Source organism: Eptatretus burgeri, chromosome 8 (genome assembly GCF_056783735.1).
Source record: "Eptatretus burgeri isolate ZD-2024b chromosome 8, Ebu_testis_v1, whole genome shotgun sequence".
Lineage (NCBI taxonomy): Eukaryota > Metazoa > Chordata > Myxini > Myxiniformes > Myxinidae > Eptatretus > Eptatretus burgeri.
The window spans coordinates 87,194,944-87,219,621 of record NC_140968.1 but is presented as its reverse complement, the minus strand read 5'-3'; the positions used below and the strand labels follow the sequence as shown (position 1 = coordinate 87,219,621).

The window sequence follows — 24,678 nt, the reverse complement described above, 5'->3', positions numbered from 1 at the left end:
TTTTTGGGTAGCCACACGGCGTATTTATAAATTGTGGAGACCGAAAACGTGGGGGTGTCGTACGGTCTTTGATTTGATGTCGCACGGTGACCTTAGAGCGTCCCTGCGGTGGCCATAGAATTTTCAAGGCAGACGCAAGGTGCCCACAAGGCGACCGCAAGGCGACCGCAAGGGGACCGCCGGGGGGCCCTAAGGCAAACGTGCGGCCAGACGGACGGTAACGAGTGGGTTCTTTTTTTTTATATCAGTTCTTTTGTTTTGGCTTGTCGAATTGCTATGGTGAACGTAGAAATGAAAAAAGTTATAACTCCGCGCTATAATTCCACGGCGACCCTACGGCCTGTAAAATATAGCCATACGACGTAGGGCCACCCTGAGGCCACCTCAGAAACTCTGTGGCCGCCGCATGTTTCTGTCAATTCAGAGGGCGTACGGCCGCCGTATCCTCGCCGTAGAGCAAATGTGACTTAGGCCTTACCCAAGAAAGATCCTGGCTGAGAGTGAGATCCAAGAGTTTGAGTGACTGAACCTCTTTGAGACAGTTGTTGAGAAAGTAGATGGAAGGGTTTGCGGTACGGTCCTTTCGGAGAGAGTGAGTGAGTGTGTGTGATGTCTCAGGATAGAAAGACATGTTCCAAGTTTGTGATTTTTGTCAAGGCCTGGGGAGAGGGAAGAGGCTGCTGCCTGTCTGTCAAAAGGATGAGTGATGTCATGGCAGAGAGTGGAGTCATCAGCAAAAAGATAAAGAGGATTTTCCAGAGAGTCAGTGAGATCATTGATGAAGATTAGGAATGGAATGGGACCGAAAACACTGCCTTGGAGTCCTCCAACCTTCACAGCGAGATGAGAAGAAAGGGTTCCATCGAGAGACACGTTGGCTACGTGAGTGGAGGAATTCAGTAATCCAAGAGTGGAGTTGGCCTTGGATTCCATCGGCAGACATTTTGGAGGGCAAGGTGGGATGCCAGACTGTATCAAAAACTTGAGATATGTCCAGAGAGATGGCCTTGATCTCATGTCTGACATTGAGGGCCTCCATCCATTGTTGGGAGAGTAGAAGCAGCATCTCCAAGGTATAATGACCAGGTCTAAATCCAATTTGATGATCTGAGATGAGGCTGTTGGAGAAAATTAATGATTTTATGTCAACTGTGATGATGGATTGATTCCATGACCTTGCTGATGATTGGAAGTAAACTAATTGGTCTGTCCATAAGGGGATCCATTTCTGCACCTTTTTATGTAATGCAATGTTTTAAAAATAATTCAGTTGAAAGCCAAGTCTGACCAGCTGGGTTCTTGAAAGATTTGGGCCAAAAACCTCCTTCGGCTGACCCTACAAAATGTTTGGATGAATTGGGGCCATTGCATAGAAAGTAGGTGTTGAAGAATGATAGGAGTAATCATAGTAGTTGTTGTATCAGCAGCAGCAATAAACCTAACAATGAGTTAAGTTCAACTCAACCCATAACCCAAACATGATCCCAAAACAAAACATTAACTGAATTCCTCATGCTTGCAATTCTTTGTTTTCCTTGTTGCATAATTTACCCTTTTCCTCCAACTTTTCTCATATTTTCATTACAGAAACCCCCAGCTCCCTTCTTTTTCCTTCCCTTTTATAAACACCCTCATGTTGGTCACTCCACCAGGTTACAAGGTTGCACACTGGCTGGACTCTGGGGACAGCCACAGCTCTCCCTTGGCTGAGGTTAAACCAGAGGCACGACACTTCTTTGCTGGTGGCCTGATTCCCAACTCGATCTACCACTTCCGTGTCACTGCACGCACCAGGAAAGGCTGGGGAGAAACAGCCGAAGTTATTGTGGTCAACACTGAGAGTCGTGGTGAGAAATAACTTTTTTTGTGGATGAGAGATGACATTGCAATGGACTGACAGTGGAGCAACACTGGGATATTACAAGCATGGGGATGAATAAATAGCAAAGAAGGATCGAGATAAATGGTGGGAGGGGAGTGGTGGGGAGGAAAGTGGTGTTGGGAACACAGGACCATGCATGGAAGAGGGTTGTATTCGGTCAAGTTAACGGGGGTAGAAAATATTACAGGAAGAGATGGGAGATGACATGAGATGGTGCTGCATTGCTGCATGCTTTGAAGCCTTGGAGGGAAGAGTGTGATTGAATTGTCTCTGGAAGGCAGTTCCATGCACAAACGGTCAACAAGAGTAATAATTGGAGGTGTAAAATCAGCCTGTGTGTTTATTCGGGGGGGAGGGGGGGCATTACTAGATGAAAGTGTGCATCCTGGAGCTGGAGCTGGGGATGGTCATAGGGTTGAGAGGCAGTCGAGGCAGCTAGACCAGAAGATAGGTGGTTAAAAAATGAGAGGCCACCGACTTGTCTGTGATGTTAGAGCAACAGATGAATAAGAATAGATTTTTTACTGTAAAGTCTGATGAGTGTAAGTACATTCATCCTTGTTCATCCTAACACTGGTTCATACAAATAATTATTGGGAAAGTTTGAATTTTCAGGTGGAATGAAATTTTGACTCAGTTGATAATATTTTGATTACACTCACAGAACAGTTCTAAAGACAAAGTGAGGATGTACAGATGAAAAACTAAGGTTTTTCAGCAGGAAAGGCAATTATTATCTTGGTGTTTAAGTTAGTACAGTATTTATTAAATGTGGTTTCAAGATAAATGAACCCAAAGGAACTTTGTTTCATTTAGTATGATCTGCTGTGCGGGGTGATGATAACTCAACTGGGGAATGGGTGATTCAACATTTCGTGTGAAGGAGACTGAAGATTAGAGATTGAAGTTAGTAAAGAAGATGTAGTATACAACAAAGAGGGGTAGAATAATTTTCGTACCTTCATGATTGTTTGAACTTGAGAAGAGGTTGATTGTGGTGATGGCAAGTGATGTAACATCAGAAAAGAGTTTGCAGAAAACAGAGACCATGGACTTCACTGTGATGACAGATTTTCAAGCTCTTTGCTTCACCACCTCATGTGAAACATCAACTTTATATTGCAAGGTTTTTGACTCTATGGAAGAGTAAAGCGTTACGTCGATCAGAATTGTTTTTGGCTCGTAGCAATGAGGTTTCATAGTTCTGTTTGCGAAGATTTTTTTAACTATTGAAAGTGGAGATTTTTTTTTGACATGAAAGAGCAGAGCTTAATGCCTGGGAGTTTCAAAAACTTTTTCTTCTGTTTCTTTAAGGAGATTTCTAGCAGCTCTATAGACCAACCCAAACTTATAGATGACCTCTTCCCTGAAGGTCATTAATTAGCAGCAGGAATTTTACTGAAAATGTGAATGGCATGGTAATTCTTTTTAGACTTAACTTAGTTTTCATAAAGTAATGATTAAAATCCTTTATCTGGATTGTCGCTGGCATGTTATGCAGCATGTGGGTGCTCCTTGTGTCATGATTCAGCACGTGACTGCTGGTTGGGTCTAAAAATTCTACCATATTATTTCCATATTATGCAGATCATTTTCTGTACATCTCCACTTTAAATCCAAACTAGAGCGAAGACGATTGTGCGAAATCCTTCCCACCTAAAGCAAAGTTGAAAGATGGCCAAAAATATTCCACCGGGAATGAGCCGATATCAAATTTTGAGTTCATTTTTTTTTCCCCCCGTTTTGACCCTTGTTGACCTTAAGTCCCCACCTTCTGAGACATGAACCGGAAGTCAAACCCAAAAAATCGTTAAATATTTCATGCACCCGCAAACATTGATTGCACACATAAAGTTTCATTTTAAAATGTGCCAATAATTGCATTTTTCGGGATTTGACCTTTTGACCCCACCACAGTGGGTGGGGCCAAATATGACTCCTCTTGTACCTTCTTGTCATGTGGAAATCATAACTGCCACGTTGGTGACTTTCTGCCCAACCATTTAGGAGGAGATAGCGTGGCAGACAGACAGACGAACGAACCAACGGATGGACGGACAGACAGACGGAGCTGATTACAATATCCCCTAGTTATTTTTCAAAAAGCATAGGGATAATAATAAATATGCAGTCAAATTCCAAAACTAAATAAAACCCTTATAGTTGATTGCCTTCCTCATTTTGGAAGACAAATTCATGCCGAAATAAGCAGCAATTAACAAGAAAAAGAGCAATCAGAGATTGCAGACCCTCGCCAGGACTTGTTTTTGTGTGGCGTTTGTGTATTGGTGTGTTCCGTAATGAATAAGAGACATAATTAGAACTGCCACTTTATAACTGCAAGCAGTGATGACCGGGTACCAAGACATCCCACTTTGATTGGACACCTGACCCTGACCCATGACGTTTATTTGTCATTATTCATTATTCAGTAGGTACAGAAGACCAAATAGGTATGGTCCTGTATTGGAATAATCAGAAGTAAGCCAAAACAAGCAAAAAGCAATGATGAAGTCATCAGGAGGAACTGGATAGGATTCACACATCAGCTGCTACTCCTCTACCCTCAAACCCATCCAAGCACAGCCAAGCGAACCTTATTTAAAAAAAACAAAAAAAACAAAAGTGAGCTTTTCTCCTTCGGCGAAGGTAATTACAAAGTTTTTCTGCATTATTTCATGTTTTTGACTTTTTATAACAAAATAAACATTTTTTGGGGGAATTTCATTATGATGTAATTTCAAAATGCAAACTTGGAGCCTTAATATTTCACAGCTGTCCTTTGTACTTTGTTCAAGGGTGAAGAGGCTCTAATGTAACCTCGTGCCATGTGTTGTCATGTACCGAGACCTGGAATGTTGAGTTTGCAATTAAAGGTAATTATAAAGCATACATGTGGGTGGAAAGGAGAGCACAGATTGCAGCCTGCTGCATTCCCCTGTAACCTTCACCTTCTGCCAAAGTAACTTCTCACATTTGCCAGAAAATCGGAGTTGCCAAGTTACTCTTCAGCTGAGTTACATTTCACGTTAAGTCCTTTAATCGCAAACTTGACTTGCAATTTCCTTTTTGCCCTATTGTTTTGTAATGTGTGCTCCCTTTGGTTCATAACGCAGAGCTTCTCCCTGTTGCATGCCGAGCATAGAATAACATCTGGTTCTTCTTGAGAACTCGCTCTGCATGAGAGCCAAAGCCCCGATTGTGCTTACAAGTTGGGCATCACAAAAGTGTGAAGTACCTAATTTCCCGATGTTAAGCTAAACATTGATTGAGGTGTGAAACTGAAATCCCAATGCACCGTCCCTGATATGTCCTGATGAACCGATCTGTGGGCGTATCGGAATTGGGATGGACCTTTGAAAGAAAAACATTTCCTTTTATTTTGATCATTCTTCTTCTTGCATATGGCAGCTTGGCTGCTGGGTAGCTATCATTTTGTTGGGGCACAGCTGTGCTGCTGATGCTGTTCCCCTCTACCAGTATGCTGGTACTCATTTCAACTACCGTGGAAGGATTTTTTTTATGCCTTGTCGAGGCTCGTGTGAGAGCTAACACACAACGCACAGCACGGGGGCATGAGACAAGAGGGGCAGGAGTGGGAGGGACAAAACAGTGGGGAACAGACACATTAGGAGATCTGTGGAAGGGAGAGGGATGGGACGGGGAACATGGGGAAGAGAAGATGGACATTGCAGGGACTTTCAGGAAGGAAAGCAGGGGAATTGAAGGAAGTGGGCTTGGGTGGTGGTGACAGGCTGAGTCAACCCCAACTGGTATTAATTCAGCAGCCAACATGGCTTGAACTCAGGACCTTAAGATCCCAAGCCAGCCACTGCAGCTGCAAATCCAACACCAGCCTTTACATTTTGGTCTAAAAATATACGGAGGAAGCACATTTTCCTTTGAGCTAAATGGCTGCCAACAAGACGAAGCAAACCAAAGGGTGGACTCCATGGGATTTAGGTGGTCAGGGCTGGTCTGAATGGAGGGGGAGGAGGAGTACCAGAAGTAACCTCCATAGTTTCATAGTCTGCACTACTTCAGCTATCCATACGAAGTATCTGTCACACAAACTTCAATCCTTCAAAAACAATGAAAGGAGCAAATAGGAATACATGCTTTATTGTTCTCTGCCAAGCCATTCCAGCTAAATGAACTGTCAAGTTTGGTGTAGCACAGCTGCAGTTGCTCCAGGCTATCCTATACTTCCTTCCCTATGTTTTTATTTACTTTGATAATTATCACAGAGTCATCCATTTTTGCTGAACTTGGCGATCCTTTCAACACCTTAGTCTGTGGGTGTGTGAGAACAAAATCCCATCCAATGAAATGGCCCAACTATTCCACATCGAGAAAGGATTTCAAAAGTGAAGAATTATGGAAAACTGAATAATAGCATTTCATATATTCGAGGTATTTCTGGTTAAACAAAGGCAAATATGAACAAATGGTAAGGTCGTAATGATGAATAATTTGAATACCTTCTTTTTAACCTTCAAATATTTATCTTTATTTTGTTTAGAAAAGTTCAAACTCAAATATCTGTTGTAACAGTTGAACTAATATAACCTCGTTCGAACACATATATTACATACAACAAACATGGATGGAAACTTATTTATTTATTTGTTAGTATGCAGACTGTTGCTGCTTGATTGCATCATCTTCTGGGGCACGGCTGCGCCGCTGATGCAATTCCACTGTTGCCAGTTAGCTGATGTTAATTTTGCTGACCTCGGAAGGATGACAGGCTGAGTCAACGCTACCCGGTGTTAATTCAAAGGCACGACGGAGGCTTGAACTCAAGACCCTAAGATCTTAAGCCAGCCACCTTAACCGTTAAGCCAACACCAAGCCTGTGGATGGGAATCATCTTTATTTTGATGAATGTTGAAGAAAAACAACCGAAAGCTTCATCATGCCCCCAATACTGGTCAGCATCCCGGATATGTGTTCCATTTGTAAGAACGTAAGAGAACTGGAATGATTTATCTTGTTTGTTATCTGGTACTCGGTTCAGTGTGATGGAGAATAGGCAGCTTTTACTCCTACGATCTTGAAACTTTTGCAGCGTTTGTAAGTGCTTCTTCCGTGTTTGTGTGATTTTTTTTGATTTTTTTTTTTTTGACGAGGTGAGCTGAGAAGGTTCCATTCAAAATATTGAACATAGTTGAAGAAGTTCACCCTTGCACCAAACATGGCTGTAAAATGTGTTGCGCATGCCAACATCTGCATTGAGGCTGGCGCTGTCATTGTCCATTCCATCGACCAATAGCACCTCTGTTTCAAGATTGCCCAACAGGCTGAACATATTTTCACAGAATGCATTGTTGTGAGGGAATCAGAAGGTTTTATTCAGCCAGCTTTCACAGAGTGGGTTAAACAGGCTGATCTGTTGTTCGACCCAAGACGTGTGAAAAATCAACCCAAAACTGATTGATTTATCCATCATTGCTGAATGTTAGGAAATCACGGTGAGATGCTGCCTGGAATGCAAGAAACTTGAGAAAGGGTTTGTCCCTCTCAGAAGAAGGAACAGCCCCAGACAGCTTGCACCAGTCATTGGACAGTTTGCAGCAGCTCAAGTTTACACCAATCATTGTGGCTGGCTGGATACGATTGTGAATATGCGTCATGACAACGGCGATTGAGGCATCCGTTACTTCATGTGGGACACCAGTTATGTGGCCGGTAACAAGCCAACAGGCCTTTGAAAGAATCAGAGGAACGTTTGTGGATGAATTATGAACTGCAGCCAATTGGGAAGCAGCCATTGAGCACAAAGAGGTTCAAAGATGACGAGTGATGCAAATGGCTGACATCACCAAGTGCAACAATTGTGGGCAACCATCGGCATGCAGCTTGTCTGCTTTCCAGCCTGAGACGGTAGAGAAACGAGAAAAACTGAAAAAAAATGTTCGGTTAATGTTGTAACACAGTAGTTGGTAAATTTGGTATAAAAATGGTAGTGTACCATGAAAACCAGTCCAAATTGGCAACTCTATACCTACATAGTCTGGGTTCATATCCCGATCAAACTATACATTGTGAGGTTGGTGATTCACAGGCAGGGCATTACATTTCAAAGTGCATCGTCCCTCGGATTGACATTGAGCTTGGTGTCCCATCCGTTATCATTGATCGCTGGACATTTATGAAGAGAAGGTGAGTTACCGCCTGTACTCTGAACATATTACAAGTTCCAGCCACCATCAGTCAAACGTCAGGTTAGTTTGTGAAAGCCTTGGGGAAAAACATTTCCCTGACCAACCTACCAAGGTGGGAGTAATTGGGGCCATTAAAAGTAGCTCTTTTAATCCCTCCACCAAGCGCCTCATGCAAATGTGCCATTTAACAGCCGGATTTGTGGCATTCATACCCCATTCATGAATAAATATAAATTTCCATGATTGGAGTTTCCCTTCCTGAAATCTAACAGTCTCACTTTACTATCCGAAACTTCACATCTCAACATTGTAGTTGCATACACTGTTATCAATTTTACCCTCATGTTCTTCGACCTTCACCTCCTCCACCAGATTGGGATCATTGCTTAAAATAAAGATCAAACACCGCAACCCCCACAGCTCCCTCCCAGCCCCTCTTGTACTTTTCTACAAACTAGCTGAAAAAAACAATCCTGGAATCGATTTCGAAAATCCTCCTCGGTTCTGCTCTTTCCCAATTCCTGAACCCAATCTATCCCTGGCAAATTTAAATCCCCCCACAATCAACATGCTACGTCTTTCTGAATCATTTATTAATCACTCTTTCCTGCTCCTCCCACATTCCAGGAGCCTGACAAGTGCATCCTCCAAGTATCTTACGAATCTCGATTCACACACACAATCCTACACATTAAATCCCCCCTCAATGTCATTTCTTACTCTCGATCGAGTTTTGTATTTTAGCCAGATTGCCACATCTCCTCCTACCTTCAATTACCTTTCACACTGTTACATCTTACAGCTTTCTAGTCCTGTGCTCCAACTACTCTCCTCATTTAAACCAAGTCTCACTTACTGCAACTAGAATGTACTCCTCTCTATCTCCTTTAGACTTGAGCTCTTCCATCTTTTTTTTGTATACTTAGTTGAGGCTCATATACGAGCTAACACAGAACATATAATAAAAGGAGCAGGACACAAGAGGGATGGGGGGGTGAGAGAGGGAAGCACAACAACAGTAGGTAACAGGGACATTAGGAGAACTGTGGAGGAGAGAGGGAAGGTCCGTGGTACACGGGGTAAACAAGATGGACACCACAGGGACTTTTAGTAAGGAAAACAGGGAATTTGAAAGAGGTGGGATAATGGGGAGAGAAAAGATCATGGTTTTGGATGGGCGGAGATATGAGGTGGTGGTGAACAGCTGTTTTGAAGACCTGGAGGGAAGATAGTGTGGGAGTTTGGAGGGAAGAGTGAGATTGAAGTGAGTGTGGGAGTTTGTTCCAGAAGCGGGGTAAAAAAAAAGAGGAATGAAAGAGTGAATGTGAGCAGTGATTCTTGAATTTTGCAGTTTCACCTGAAGGGGGTTGCCGGCAGACCTCGAGCGCCCTGAGGAAATATTAGGGGGACAGAGCACAGACAGAGCAACGGGTGCAAGACTCGAGAGGAGTTGGTAGAAGATAGAAAGACCACCGACCTATCTGCGGTGAGAGAGTGAATGATCCAAAGACTCAGCTTCATTGTAGGAGATACCAATGATCCTAATAGCCTTGGTTTCCACAGCATGAAGCCGAGCTAGGTGTGAGGCAGGAGCACCAGCCCATACGGGAGAGCAGTTCTACATCAGACTGCAGATGAAAGCTTTTATATGTGGTTAAGAGCTCATGTCTTATTATTTAAAATCCTGCCATTCCCATTTAAAATACTTACCTTTCTCCCTCCTAGAACCACACTTTGTTGTCTGTCCCCACCAACCATAGCATTAGCAGCAATTCCCCCATAAACAGCATCTCCACCATCCTCTAGCCGAAAAAAAGTCTTGAATTCCTCTTCACTTCCCACTGAACACTTTGCTGCCTCCTTTCTGTTTCATTTATTGCCATCATTGTTGAAACACTCCCTTTTCCTTCTAAAAGACTCCCGGTGGTTTGAAAACCCAAATCCATGCTGCCCACACCATTTCTCCAACCACAGGTTAACATGTATCCCTCTACTTGCAAATTACCCACTGTCAGACATTATCACAAGAATCCCATGAAAATTACATTGAAGCCCCTTTCAATCGATATATAATCCATTAATTCAAGTCCTCTGAAGATATTATTCCCACATCGTTGGCAAACACATGCACCCCAACCAATATCCCTCCACCACGACCCAACAAAACATCATCCAAACATCTATCGATATTTGTCACACTCGCCCCTCTGAAATAACACAAAATCCTATATATGTTTTTTTTTAATCCCAGTCACTAAATGAAGAGGCCACACACATAACTGCCTCTTCTGTGACAAAAAATATCCCTAGCTTCTTTCCCGTGCATCTCCATCTAATGCCCACCCACCGCACCCACATCTTCCACACCATAATTCTCACATGCATCTGCAGCATCTGCATTGGCATCCGCACATGCAGTACCCCCAATGCTGACCGCAACTGTTCGGAACATGGCTTCACCGTCGCCATTCCGGTTAAAAAAAGTGACATTTGGATTTATACTGTTGCAAGATTAAATTTATTTTTTGAGTAATTCATTCTATTTCAATATCTGCATTTTGTCATTGCAGCTATTAATGTTCATTGTTGTTCTTTCGAGGCCATAATTATTGCCGCCTTCTCATGGGGGCAAGGCAGGGAACGTTTGGCCCGGGTCTTTCGTGAACTGGTGGGCCCAACCCGACATATTCAACTTTGGAGGTTAGACAAGGAATTTGGAATTTGGCCAGGATGTTGGAGATAGCTCGCCTACTCTTTGCAAGGACACCATGGGATCTTTAAGTTCCACCAAATAATGCCAGCAGACAGGACTCCCAGTTTAACATCTATCCGAGGGACACCACACGCATTGATGCCTCTCCTTGTAGTTACCCCACGCACACGAAACAAAAAGTCGGGTTAAGCAATTGGTTCATGTCTGTCTGTCTGTCTGTCTGTCTGTTCTTATGTCTACAAGCATCAATTTATGATTGAGGAACAACTTAATTTCAAATGAAAGTTTTATTTTGAACACAAATCAGGAAACAAACTTGTAGCTTAGCAGAACTTTGGCTTTGACTTTGTCCTGATCGCACGTGCACAGAGAGGAGTGAGATTTTTTTTTTGACTCTGTCTGGCAGTCAAACAAATTTGAAAATCATTCCAAACAGGAAAATTACTGTTTTTATAACGATGTCATAAAGGACACAAACAACAGGCACAAATAACTAATGTGGTCTGTTGTTTGCTTAGCGGTTAGGATGGTTGCTTGGGATCCTCGAGTCCTGAGTTCAAGCCCTGTTACCCGCTGAATTAACACCAGGGGGTCGACAGCCTGTCATCCTTCTGAGGTCGGTGAAATGAGTACCCGTGTAGCAGCCAAAAGGCTACACATGAAGAGAAGGGGTATTGATGGATTTATGAAATCTGGTATTGGTGTGGTGCAGGCATGATGGGCCCAACGGCCTCCTCCTGCGCATAAAAATTCCTTCCTTGCAATTGCTTGATGCAAAACTTGAACACTGTAGAACACAAATCACTTTTTTGACACTTTCAAAAACCCGTTTAGCAGTGCTTAGACAAAATATTACGGAATTTTACGCCATCACGACCAATCAGATTTGCCGCTCGTAGACCCCGCTCATCTCCTTGTTTCTCAAGACAGCACGGTGGTTCTATGAACTCTCTAGTTAATAATACATCTGCAAGTATTTTACTTTTCCTCATAAAATGGGCCACATTATTATTTGAAGAAGTTTTAAACTGGTTTTCGAGATTGATTTGGCTTTTTTCCTCCTCCTTCATTGCCAACACACAACCCAATGCTTTGTAATGTACTTTGTTGTTGTTTTTTAATATCATGGAAGAGCTTGGACATGAAAGAATAAATTAACATTGATATTCTATTTAATTGTGGAACTGTACACCTCCTCACCATTCTTCTGACTCGTACCTACATGGGTTTTTCCTTTCTGATATGCAAGTGGTAGTCTGTACACTCATCCACACTGCCCCACTCCACCTCACCATCATCTGTTGTTTTCATTTCACAGCTTATCGATAACAGCATCAAGAGCCGAGAACTCAATTAACTAGAAGGGCGCTCGGGTGAGCGCATACCTCCACCACGTAATGCCTGATCCACGAGAACATATTGGGCCCAATACATTTTTGCAACGTGCAACATATCATTTTTGGCCCAATCTCTCAATGGTGAAGAATCACCATAAAAATTATCGGATCCGGATTCGGATCTTCACCAAGATGGAAACAATTCTTCCTTATCACACCCCCAACATGTCCACCATGTTTCGTCCGAATCCGTCCACAACTTTTTGAGATATCGTGCACACAGACAGACAGACAGACAGACAGACAAGCAAGCCGGTAGGCGACATGGGTGGTCGTTATATATTTGCATACTAGTCATACAGTTTTTGATGGATCGGGCTGAAAATTTTTGACAGAGGTTGATTATAGTGCGCATAAAAGCCTGGAAGCCGATTTTTGATTTTCGAAAAAAAAAATATGTAAATATTTTTCGGATTTTTTTCAAAAATTTCAAAGTCCCGTTGCTAGATAACGGTGGTGTCCATAGCAACGGTAATCAAAAGCGTACAACTAGATCCTGGTATGAACCTACCTGTCAATTTTCATCAAAATCGGTTGACTCCTCTGGCCTCCAGAGCTGTCCATTACAAACAAACAGACAGACGGAAAACCTGAAAATAACGGTAGTCTAGCGACCACCCAACAAACAAACATATAGAGGGGTGAAAACATAACCTCGTTCACCTTTGGTGGCGGAGGTAAAAATGCAACACAGTGGAAGTATGACAATTGATGTGGAGATGGTCTCAACACGAAATCTGAATTATTTAGTGCAGGGACTGATCAAAGCTACATGATTCACTCCTCTACACTACACCTGCAAGTTTCCTCATCATGTAAGTTGACGGGTATTACGAGATATGTGTATGCAAAAAGGAAGCTGCACAGTATTGAACATAATCTCCTCTTAAACACCGAATATAAATTAGCTTTAACGTCAGGTTGTTGTGATGACGTCACTTCAGCACGATTACAATTATACAGCACTGAAAGTCTCAGGTTCGAGTGTGCAATTTTTAAGCATAATGAAAGAGCGATATGAATGAGGAAGGCGAACATTTTGAACTCTTCTTCAAACTTGGCGAAAGTGGAGTTGATTCATAAAAATTCTCACGATTCTTCAATGTTTTAGTTATGGTTGCATTCCAGGTTGCAGCATGTAGTTATAATAACTCGAGAGCACCAAGGAGGAGAACGGTGAAACATTTGCACAACACTTCAGTATGTAACATGACGGAGCTTGTTAAGTATTGGTGCATTTTCACAACGGTGTAGTGAAGGTCACAGGTTTGAGTAAACAAAACAAGTCGCACTCATGACTTTCATTGGCTTTCTATTTTCTTTCATTTACATATATTGTTGTCTTTCAAACAAAGACATATGAGGTCCGTCTAAAAGTAACGGGAATGACTTCATAGAAATTTTATTCCAAAAAATATAATGAAATCACAGCTTGTCCCCTTCAAAATAGTTTCCCTCCAGTCTGACACAATTGTCCATCCTCTTCTTCCATGCTTCGATGCACCCCCGGAAGGCTTCTTCTGTAATCCTCCGGAGCTCCGTCATCACGGCCCTTTTGATGGCCTCCACATCAGGGAATTGGGTCCCCTTGATCACCCCCTTGAGCTTGGGGAATAGGAAAAAATCACAAGGGGCCAAGTCTGGCGAATACGGGGGTTGCTCCAGAGTTGGCACGTTCCTCTCCGCCAGGAACTGTCGGATGCTCAGGGCACTGTGAGCAGGGGCGTTGTCATGGTGGAGCACCCAGGCGTTGTTCTCCCACAGATCCCTCCTCTTGTCCCAGACTGATCTCATGAGGCGCTGGAGGATCTCCTTGTACACGTATTGATTCACTGTTTGACCCTGTGGTAGAAACTTGAAGTGGACGATGCCCTTGATGTCGAAAAACGTGATGAGCATCACCTCTACCTTCGACTTCGACATCCTTGCTTTCTTTTGTCTTGGTGATGACGGACTTTTCCACTGATGACTCTGCCGTTTGGTCTCGGGATCGTATTCGAATATCCACGATTCATCGCCAGTAATGACTCTCCCGAGCAGGTCTGGATCGTCCTTGAGACGCTCGATAATGTCTTGACAGAGAGTCACTCTTTGCTGTTTCTGGTCCTCAGACAACAGCTTGGGGACCATCTTTGCGTACACCTTGCGCATTTCGAGATTTTCAGTGATGATGCTCCAGACAGTGTCCTTGTTGATGGAAAGTTCCTCAGCAATCATCCGCACCATGAGTCGACGATCTGCGCGCACCATCTGCTTCACACGCTCGATGTTGTCCGCCGTTCTGCTCGTTGAAGGTCTTCCAGACCGTGGATCATCGTAAACCTCATCCCGTCCCTCTTTGAACCTTTTGTGCCATTCTAATGCACGTGTACGTGACATCGTTTCTTCCCCATAGACTTGCTGCAGCATTGTGAAGGATTCGGAAGGTGTTTTTCCAAGCTTGGCAAGAAACTTCAGATTGGCTCTCTGCTCACGACTCATAGCGCGACGACTCAGACTAGACAACGTGTAACGCACGACCTGTAAAAAATCACACAATGAGTGCAGTCAACCATCACCAATCATACATATTTATATATAAACATATATTTGCTGGAATGTTGCGAAAGACTGTGACGCAACCCGTTCATTCAAGTTGTGTCAGTGGAGCACACAGCAGGCTCAGTCCCATTACTTTTTAGACGGACCTCGTATAGTCGAGTGTTTGCATATGGAGCATTAATTATTCACATGAGATTACAGAGCATTATATTCAGTGAATCTTCACCATTGAGAGATGCATCCAAAAACGATATCTAGCAGGATATTTTAAAATGTTATGGACAGATGATAAGAAGACTTGGTGGATGAGTTTGGTTTGTGACAAGGACGAATTGATTCGATTTTGGTGAAGATCTGTCTCCAGATACTAATTTTTTTTTTTTTTGTTTTGTTTTTTACGATTCTTCACAATTGAGAGATCGGGCCAAAACTATACATAGCATGATATCTCAAGTAGGTATGGATGTATTCTGATGAAACTTGGGAGATGAGTTGGGTAGGTAATAAGGACAGACTTGTTAGATTTTGGTTCCGGTCCAAATGCAGATCTGGCCTATCAGTGGTATACAAAACGTAAACTGTTCAGCCTGGTGAAGGTATGTGCTCCACCGAGTGCCGTTCTAGTTTTTTGATGAAATTGACAGAGAAAATTCTCACTCCTTTCACCTTCTTTTACATCCATATACCGTGGTTTCATTTGCATTCATAATGGCTGATTGTCTCGGTACAAGGGGCAATGTGAGCTCAGAAAGTTTTCCATTTTCACAAGAGAGAATGGAAGGCAGCAGTATTTTTTTTCCATTGAAAGGTGGGTAGTCATTAAACAACTGTGTCCTGACTTTGGAAGATTAATTTTTCTGCACTTATCTCAATTTGGCCCTGTATGTGGGATAGCCCAATTTACCTCTCAGGGTTCCATTTGTTGTTGCAATCTTTGACAAACTTATCTCTCAAATAATTTTAAAATTGATATATTTACTGCTAATTATGTTGTGGAACACTTGTTAAATCTTACCATTTCTCATGTTTTTTTTCCTTTGTCGCACCTCAAACTTTTAACCCCGTCCCCAAGACCACCCCGATGCTCCCAGCAAACTTGCCATTCCAAAGTTATGGGTCGGTTCCAGAAGTGTCACAATGAGTTGGGATCCAGGAAACGACCATTCGGCACCTCTTCGTCATTACATCCTGCAAGCTCGCTCTCTTCCTGATGGACATTGGTTCACCCACAGCCCTTGGGTCCCACCACATCTTACAACATACACTGCTGACAGGTGTGTGACAAAGAAGCTGTAGAGACCAGTCGGTGGTTTTGAGGGCTTGCATGATGCAATCACTATAACATCAAGAGTGCGTTATCTGACCCATTCTGTGAGTAAATATATGATAGGATGAAAAAAAAAGTTTGACCATTATTGAAGGGTTTTCCTTGATTATAATATCTGGCGAGTTGGTGATGTTTGTGCAACTTAAAAATCGAAGGTTTTCAAAATGAATATTCAACCAATGTCCTTATTTTTTAGGAGAAATCGAAACTTTGTGTGAACAGCAAGTTTAACCTTACACTGACATGACATTTTCACACCTGCAATTTATAATAGTAGCAGGGCTACCCGGTGTTGCCCGGTGGGTAGCTGTTGTTGCCCGGTGGGAACCGGTGTTGCCCGGTGCTGTTCTAACCCACTTGACATTTTGAAGAAATTAATTTTTTTGTGGTTGCCGAAAGCACTTCCCTACACCCACGAATGAATACGGTCGGGGATCATTTAATATCACTTTTCACATAGCTACAAAGGCTTAGAGACTATCGAACGATTTGAAAATAAAAATAAAAATAAAAAAATCCCAAAAGAGAAACGTTTTTTTTCAAAAAACTTTTTTTTGCATTAAACACTCCCCGACACTCACTGATCCAACCTCTGAAAGTTTGGAGGATATCTGTTCAGCCATCTCAGAGAAAAATATTGACACAAGACAGACAGACACCTCTTTTCGTATCGATCTGCTTCGCCAATGTGAAAGCTCACATTGCTGATAATGTTGAAAGATAATATCATAAAAATATTTGTAACAAGTAAAAATGACATAAAATGTCTTTTCCCCCATTGTTCGAGTAATTTTGCTGCATGGAGTTAAAGGGCTCGCCCAAAGTTATGTACAACAAAAATGGCTGCCAGTCTTCCAGTCGGCCATCTTTGATCAGATCGCAAAATACAGTGAGCAGCACATGTCGGCCATCATGTACTGTGCTTGGGACAAATATGAACAAAACCGAACCATACATGATTGAGAAATAGTTGGGGACACCGTTAAGTAACAAAATGGCCACGAGTCGGTGATCTTGGATCTGATCTCAAAAAAATTAATGAAGCGCAGATGTAAGCCATCATTCCTTATATGTGTGCCAAGTTTAAACAAGATCGGTAAATGCACGCCCGAGAAATGGTTGAGGAGGTGTTCGACACCGGGGTTTTTTTTTTTTGCAATTAAAATGGCCACCAAATGGCCATCTTGGATCTGATCTCGAAAAGAACGGACGGGCAGATGTAAGCCATCATTCATTATCTGAGTGCCAAGTTTTAACAACATTGGTGAATGCTGATCCGAGAAATAGTTGAGGACGTGGTCACCATCAGGTTTTTTTTCCAACTAAAATAGCTGCCAGTCAGCCATTTTATATGTAGTCTCGAAAAAAAATGATGTGCATATGTACACCATCATGACTGTGTTGTCTTTGTGCCAAGTACAAATAAAATCAGTCCGTACATGTCCGAGATATGGTTGCGGATGCACACATGCATGCATGCACGCACAGACATGAAAATCGAGATCAAATTCACAAGGCCCCATTTCGGACAAAGTCCAACGTGGGCTAATAATAGACTCATTATAATAATATGATCAGGAATCCACAGAACTTCTGTGTAATGTATAATACAACTTCAAGTCTTCAACTACCCCTCCCAACCCCAAGTCCTCAAGCCCCCCACCCCAATCCCAAGTCTTCAAACCCTTTGCTACCCTGTCTTAAAATGTCCTCCCCACTGCAAATTTTCAAACCTCCTCTCTTTTGTCAGGTCATATCAGATTAGATCTGTGACTTGCTACATGTACCGTGTAAACCTGTACGAACCTGTTTCATGCTCGGGTTGGCGGTGACTAAACAGTCTCCCCCACCAAGTTTCTTGGTGAGGAGGGTGTATGATATGGACACCCAGCAAGATTAAGAACAAAACCTGTCAAAGGGCGGAGGAGCTCCTTGTGAGCCAACGGCCATTCTTATCTAGTGCCCAACTGTGTCTGCGGACGTCCTCCTGCAGTTGAGTAAATTTTTATATGGAGGTTGGTTGCAGGATTTGCACTACGACCACCGAAAAACCCTTCTTCCGTAAAACATACGAAAAGCACAAAAAAATCTGAAAACCCACTCTGTGGGAGTACCTCCTGTGTAGCTGCCCTTCACAGGGCAGCTCACCGGATGATGGGATTGGGGCAAAGCCTTCGGGACCCCCAATCTTTGATGATAGGACGGGAACCAAGGGGTAACCTTCCCGGGTCAGATTGCACTTGTGTGTGTCAGGGTGGTGCTGAGGTGTCGTCCACCAGATGGCAGTCTCTGTGGGTTAATCTGAGGCGGTCCCTTCGGGTGGGTGCCTGGAATGTCCTATCCTGAAGAGAGGATGATCACCTGTCTCTGTTATCATCTGAGCTCAAGCGTTTGGACATCGGTATTGCAGCTCTCTCTGAGGTTCGGAGACCAGATTACGGCGAGATTATGGTGGGTGGTTCACACCTACTATTGGTCTGGTCGCTCTGATGATGACCATGCCCAAGGAGTTGCTGTAGCTGTGTCCAATAATCTGATTCCAATGATAAGGTAACACCGGTCAACGAGCGTGTTATGAGACTAAGGATTCGTCACTCCTTGGGTGTCATTTCCTTCGTCTCTGTATATGCTCCGACTGAGGAGAGTGATTTCACTGTGAAGGATACATTCCATGCCACGCTCGAGTCTGTGGTTGATCAGTGCCCAGACAAGATACACTTCCAGTCTTGGGGGATTTCAATGCATTGACTGGACCAGATAGGGATGGTTATGAGACATGTGTTGGTCCTCATGGGTCAGGACCTGTGAACGAGAAAGCACCAAGTTCCTTGACTTTGCGAGAAGTCATGGCTGGTTCATGGTTTCAGCGCCCACAAGCTCATCGCTGGACTTGGTATTTCAACGCTGGTGGTGTAACAAAGTAAATTGACCATGTGCTCATTGATGGTCACTGGAGGATGATCCAGAACTGCAGGGTCTATCGGAGTGCTCAGTTCCTCAGTTCTGACCACCGGCTTGTTGCAGCAACTTTGAAGTTGCAGATTAAATCCAGGAGAATGGTACCATCCCAGCCAATGCTGGATGTTGGCAACCTCCATGATCAGAGGATCGTTGAGGAGTTTTGAAAAGGTTCAGTGGAGATTAGGGTGGTCTGAGTGCTCTGGGGGATGCTGATGAGTTGGGGAGTGCCTTCAAGACCACCGTCCTTGATGTTGCCCGTGGATGTCTTGGAACTCACTGGAGGGTAAAGACGAATTGCAGTGTATTGCAATGAGAGTGGTGGGTGGTGGACTCTTGACAGAGGAGTCTGAAGTGAAGGCCCGCTGGGCCGGTTACTTTGAGCGGCTGTACCAGGCTGATCCACCAGCTGTAGAGTTGGATGTCAGGGGTGTTACTGTCCCTTTTGCTGACCCTCCATTCAACTGTGGTCCATCTTCGTTTGTGGAAACGGAGGCTGACGTGAACCGGTTGAAATGGGGTAAAGCTCCTGGGATATGTGGCATCCATGCTGAACTTCTCAAGGCTGGTGGAAATGCTGTACTCATGTCGTTGCATGCAGTTTTGTGCTCTGTCTGGAACACAGGCATCATCCCAACTGACTGGATGAGGGGCCTTATTGTCCCTCTCTGGAAAGGGATGGATGATCGCCAAGACTGCAACAACTACCGAGGGGTGACGCTGCTCTCAGTGCCAGGCAAGGTCTTTGCTCGGATAATTCTTGATAGGGTTTGCCAGCATCTGCTTGAGCACCAGCGTCCAGAGCAGTCGGGCTTTACACCAGAGAGGTCAACGATTGACCGTATCCTTGCCCTTTGAGTCCTCACCGAACACAGACGAGAGTTTCGGCAGGGGCTGCTTGCAGTCTATGTTGATCTCTTAACTCGTTTGATTCAGTGAATTGGGATGCCCTCTGGAGGATTCTTGGTCTTTGTGGGGTGACACCAAAACTGATCAATCTGATATCTGAACTATACACTGGTACTGAGAGTGCTGTGAGATGTGGTGATACCATCTCTGACTTATTTCCAGTTGTTATTGGAGTTCCTCAAGTGTGTGTACTGTCTCCCACACTTTTCTGCACTTGTATGGACTGGATTCTGGGGAGGATGTCGGAGAGATCAAGCTGCGGTGCATCATTTGGGAATGTCAAGATCTCTGACCTTGATTTCGCAGATGATGCAGTCATCTTGGCAAAGACTTTAGATATCCTTTTGGGGGCCCTCGAGGTGCTGATTGAGGAGTCGGAGCCACTGGGATTATGGGTTTCCTGGGTCCAAATGAAGATCCAGGCCTTCAATGACATCTTGGATGCTGCTTTCCTGTCTGTGTCTGTTTGGTCGATGATGTTGAGGTCACGGAGAGATTCACTTACCTTGGCAGTGAAATTAATGTCTCTGCTGGCTGTGAGCCAGAGGTCAACAGATGTCTGGGTCAGGCCTGGGGAGTCATGGATTCATGAGATAATGGGGTGTGGTGCTGCCGGTACCTGTGCAGGAGAAAGAAAGTCTGAGTCTTCAGGTCCTTGGTGCTTCCAGTCTTGTTCTATGGATGGGAGACTTGGACTCTGACCAAGGATCTAATATGGAGACTTAATTCCTTTGGTGCCAGGTCTCTTTGGAGAATCCATGGCTGTCACTGGTCGGACTTTGTATCCAACGAGCGGTTGCTGAGAGAGACTTAAATGAGATTTGTTACCTGCATAGTCCATGAGCGTCAATTGCGGCTGTTTGGCTCCTTTTTCCTGATGCTGATCCTGCTCACCAGATTCTCTCAACGGGGGAGCCTTGTGAATGGAGCAGGCCAATGGGCCGACCACGTGCCTTGTGGTTGCAGCAAGTTGATCAGCATCTCAAGAGATGGGGATGGGCCAGTCATCTGCCTGGGGGATGGCCAGACGGAGGACCCTGGAGTACTGGCGGAAAGTGGAGGCAGCGACTCGCTGCTCCGGCGCATGCTCCCATATCTGACCTGACCTCGTCCTCAACCCCCCCCCCCTTCCGAAGCCTTAACACCCCACTCCCAACTCGCTGTCCTCCCCTCCCCCTTTCTTATTCAAGTCCTCAACTCCCTGCCAACCTCTGGGGATTATCTGTTCTCCTAACTTTTTAAATGTGAATGCAAAGCAGGGAAGCAGCACGTACCATTTTTTTTAAGCAATTGCTTTGACTTGGCTGGGAAAGGCCTTTGCTGTTTAAAACTTTACCTGGGTTCTTCTGCAGCTGCAGCAGCATTCACAAGTTGTGTGTGTGTGTGTGTGTGTGTGTGTGTGTGTGTGTGTGTGTGTGTGTGTGTGTGTGTGTGTGTGTGTGTGTGTGTGTGTATGTGTGTGTGTGTACATATATATATATATATATATATATATATATATATATATATATATATATATATATATATATATATATATATATATATATACATGTGTGTGTTAACCCCCCACCCCCCTTTTCTCCCACTACCTGTCATCTACTTGCTTGATGCCCCTCACAGACTCAAGCCATTCACAGCCTACATTTTCCGACTGGCCGCTCAAAATGATGTCGGCCAGAGCCACTGGAGTGAGGCGTCACCAGCTGTGGTGACATTACAGGCAGGTATGCACTGAGCAGTACAAGCTATCAACTATACCTCCTCAACTTGACTTTAAAAGGTCAATTATTGGGTTTTCCAAGGTTCCAGGGGTCTAATCAGAATAGGATTCCACAAATCAGAAAAGCTGTTGTGTTTCTGAATGACCCAGGAAAGACGTGCCTTCGTGATTCAGAAATAAAACAGCAGAGGAATAATTTTATTAGTATCTGTGGATGTATGTTTCAGTTAATACAGGCTTCCACAGAATGTTTAGATCTCCGTCTGTCCTGAAGTTAAAGTACCCAAGTAACCGACTCATACATATAATATGACAAGCAAAGTTATTCTATTACATTCTTAAATGTTGGCACGTACTGAAGACCCAAAATATACAATGATTTATGGGAGTAATTGGATGTGATATGGAATCCACAGGAAGCCTTGAGTCTGATTATAGGACAGCGAACCTGCAGATACCGTGATGCTGTGTTGCATTCCACCGTTTTCATGCATCAGCACCTTCTGGTCAAATCTCATTAGTGCAGCAGTCAAAATATGACATTTGCGTGTGAGCACGCTTCCTTAATATTCAGCCCAAACAAACCCTCAAAACAGTCGTGACCATGTTATATGGCTGCCCCCTTCCTCTCCGGAGTTAGGCAAAGTGACTTGGTCTGTTGAGGTATTTTGTGATTTCATTCATTTGACAACATAAATCAAATAATCCTTTAATGAACAGCAATCTGGTAGATGATTAATTTACCTAACTGTGGTTCTTTTTCAAACTCACAAGCCATTTATGAGTAACTTTCAACAACATTCAGCAGAGCTAACTCAACACCTATCTGTCCCTGCTAAGCACTAGTTCATTCCTCCACCGAGTCCTCCACCTCCCTTCACCCACTCTGACCCATCCACCCATCCCTTCCCCTTGTTTTGGATCCATCATTTCATTGCCTTTGACATCCTATAAAGGAAAGAAAATGAGACAAAACTGAGTGAGCGAATAAAAAGCAATCATTGGGAACTGGAGAATAGTTTTACTCCCTGGAGCAGGTGCATTTGCTAACAAATACATTTCATGGACTCATCACCGAAACCTCTGCTAATCGGTAAATAATCCCTTTAAATTCTGACTGATTTAATGTCGTGTCTAAAGAATGACGCTGCAAAAGTCCTCTCGGGCAAACTCGCCGTCTAATGCGCAGTAATTGCCGATTGATCAATACAATTGCACATCAAGATCTGATGGACCATCATCTGAAACCGTCATCTCCAAACAGCTTTTTAAGTACATGTTGCCAAAAATTCAAAAAGTGGGCCATTTTTGAATAACCTACAGTGGCGGTTCTCGAGTTTTGAACTTGCTTACCTTGTTTGTCAATGGCATGGGGTTTTATGTTCAAAGTTTTTTTCCTTGGGGATTTTAACCTCGGTGGGATAAACATCTGTGCGCCTTTCGAGAGTTTTCTGAAAGTTTATTTAAAATCTTGGCATTGAAAACTTTCTCAAAGCATGTCGTTTCCCTATGAGGCGACTTACCTGGGAAGCCTGCAGGTTTTTCATCTCAACGGTGCGTTCTTGACACGGTTTGTACCGAGGACCAAACCAACAGGAACTGAAGGGCTCTATATTATCTTCCCAGTCAGTGGGACTTTCTGAAGGGTACCTTCTACAACTATCAATAATTTATTCTTGAGCAGAGAAACTTTTTTGGGATGGAGACCTGATGCAGCTGTTGAAAAGACTCATGTTACAGTGAAGGCTATTGTTATGAATTGCACCATTTATGATTAATTGTACACCGCTCCTTCCCAATTCCATAACCAGGCGATGCATAACGTCATCACCAGATGCCAAAAGAAGGGAGTACAATAATATCTCGATTTACGAATAGCATGCGTTCCTGAAAAGTAGTTCTTTAATCGAAAGTTTGTAAATCGGGAGTGATTTTCCCCAGATATATAATGATATAGTGGGGGGATGTGTTCCCCAAAAAATAATTTCCACCCCAAAATTCAATAATAATAGAGAAAATATGAAAATATGTACAGTAATATGTAACACCAATGTCACTTTCAAACTATGCAAGCTATGGCACCTCAAAAGTGTGAAAACCACCTGCGACTCGCACCAAAAGTCTCCATGGTAGAACTTTCACCCTCATTCGTGAAAACCACCTGTCACTCGCACCAAAAGTCTCCATGGTAGAACTTTCACCCTCATTCGTGAAAACCACCTGTCACTCGCACCAAAAGTCTCCATGGTAGAACTTTCACCCTCATTCGTGAAAACCACCTGTCACTCGCACCAAAAGTCTCCATGTTAGAACTTTCACCCTCATTCGTGAAAACCACCTGTCACTCGTACCAAAAGTCTCCATGTTAGAACTTTCACCCTCATTCGTGAAAACCACCTGTCACTCGTACCAAAAGTCTCCATGGTAGAACTTTCACCCTCATTCGTGAAAACCACCTGTCACTCGCACCAAAAGTCTCCATGGTAGAACTTTCACCCTCATTCGTGAAAACCACCTGTCACTCGCACCAAAAGTCTCCAGAGTGGAACTACCACAATCACTGCACTTTAAGTCTTTGAAAAGGCTCTTGGCCTTTTCTTTAATGACCATCGTATTAACTGGAACATTTTTTGAGTTTGGCTTTCAATCGAAACCTCAGCAAACACGACATATTTTTCCATTACAGAGCTACGTGTTTTGGTAATTTTCACTGCACTGGAAGGTGTCACACATTGAGCACATACCACTGTCTATTCTTTGTTGTTGTGTTTCATAATCAACATTGTAAACCCAGCATCAAACCTTCTGATAATTTATAACTTACTTTCTTTCCTCTCGTACCACTTCCTTGAGCACTTATCTTCCTTTTATGAGTCATAGTGATGGATGAATACAGTACAGTCCCATACTGTAATACACAACAACGTTTCAGTAAATACAATACACTTTAAACTGCACTTCAGCACAAACATAATGATGTAGCTGCTTTGGAGAGAATGAGGGAAGCGATGCTCTGACGTCATCATCTCGGATGTAAGCGAGTTCCACTGTGGTGTTTTGTAGT

At 43.4% G+C, this 24,678-nt stretch overlaps 1 protein-coding gene across 4 annotated transcripts in view; it reads left to right on the top strand.

The window, feature by feature from the left end:
* LOC147022221 (protein sidekick-2-like) overlaps positions 1-24,678 on the top strand; it is a 676,300-nt gene that overhangs the window by 540,514 nt on the left and 111,108 nt on the right. For all 4 annotated transcript variants that reach the window (XM_085892916.1, XM_085892915.1, XM_085892914.1 and 1 more), the window contains 3 exons: positions 1,653-1,847; positions 15,773-15,974; positions 21,515-21,618. In XM_085892916.1, coding sequence (XP_085749042.1) covers positions 1,653-1,847; positions 15,773-15,974; positions 21,515-21,618 — 501 coding nt within the window. The remainder of the gene's footprint in view (positions 1-1,652; positions 1,848-15,772; positions 15,975-21,514; positions 21,619-24,678) is intronic.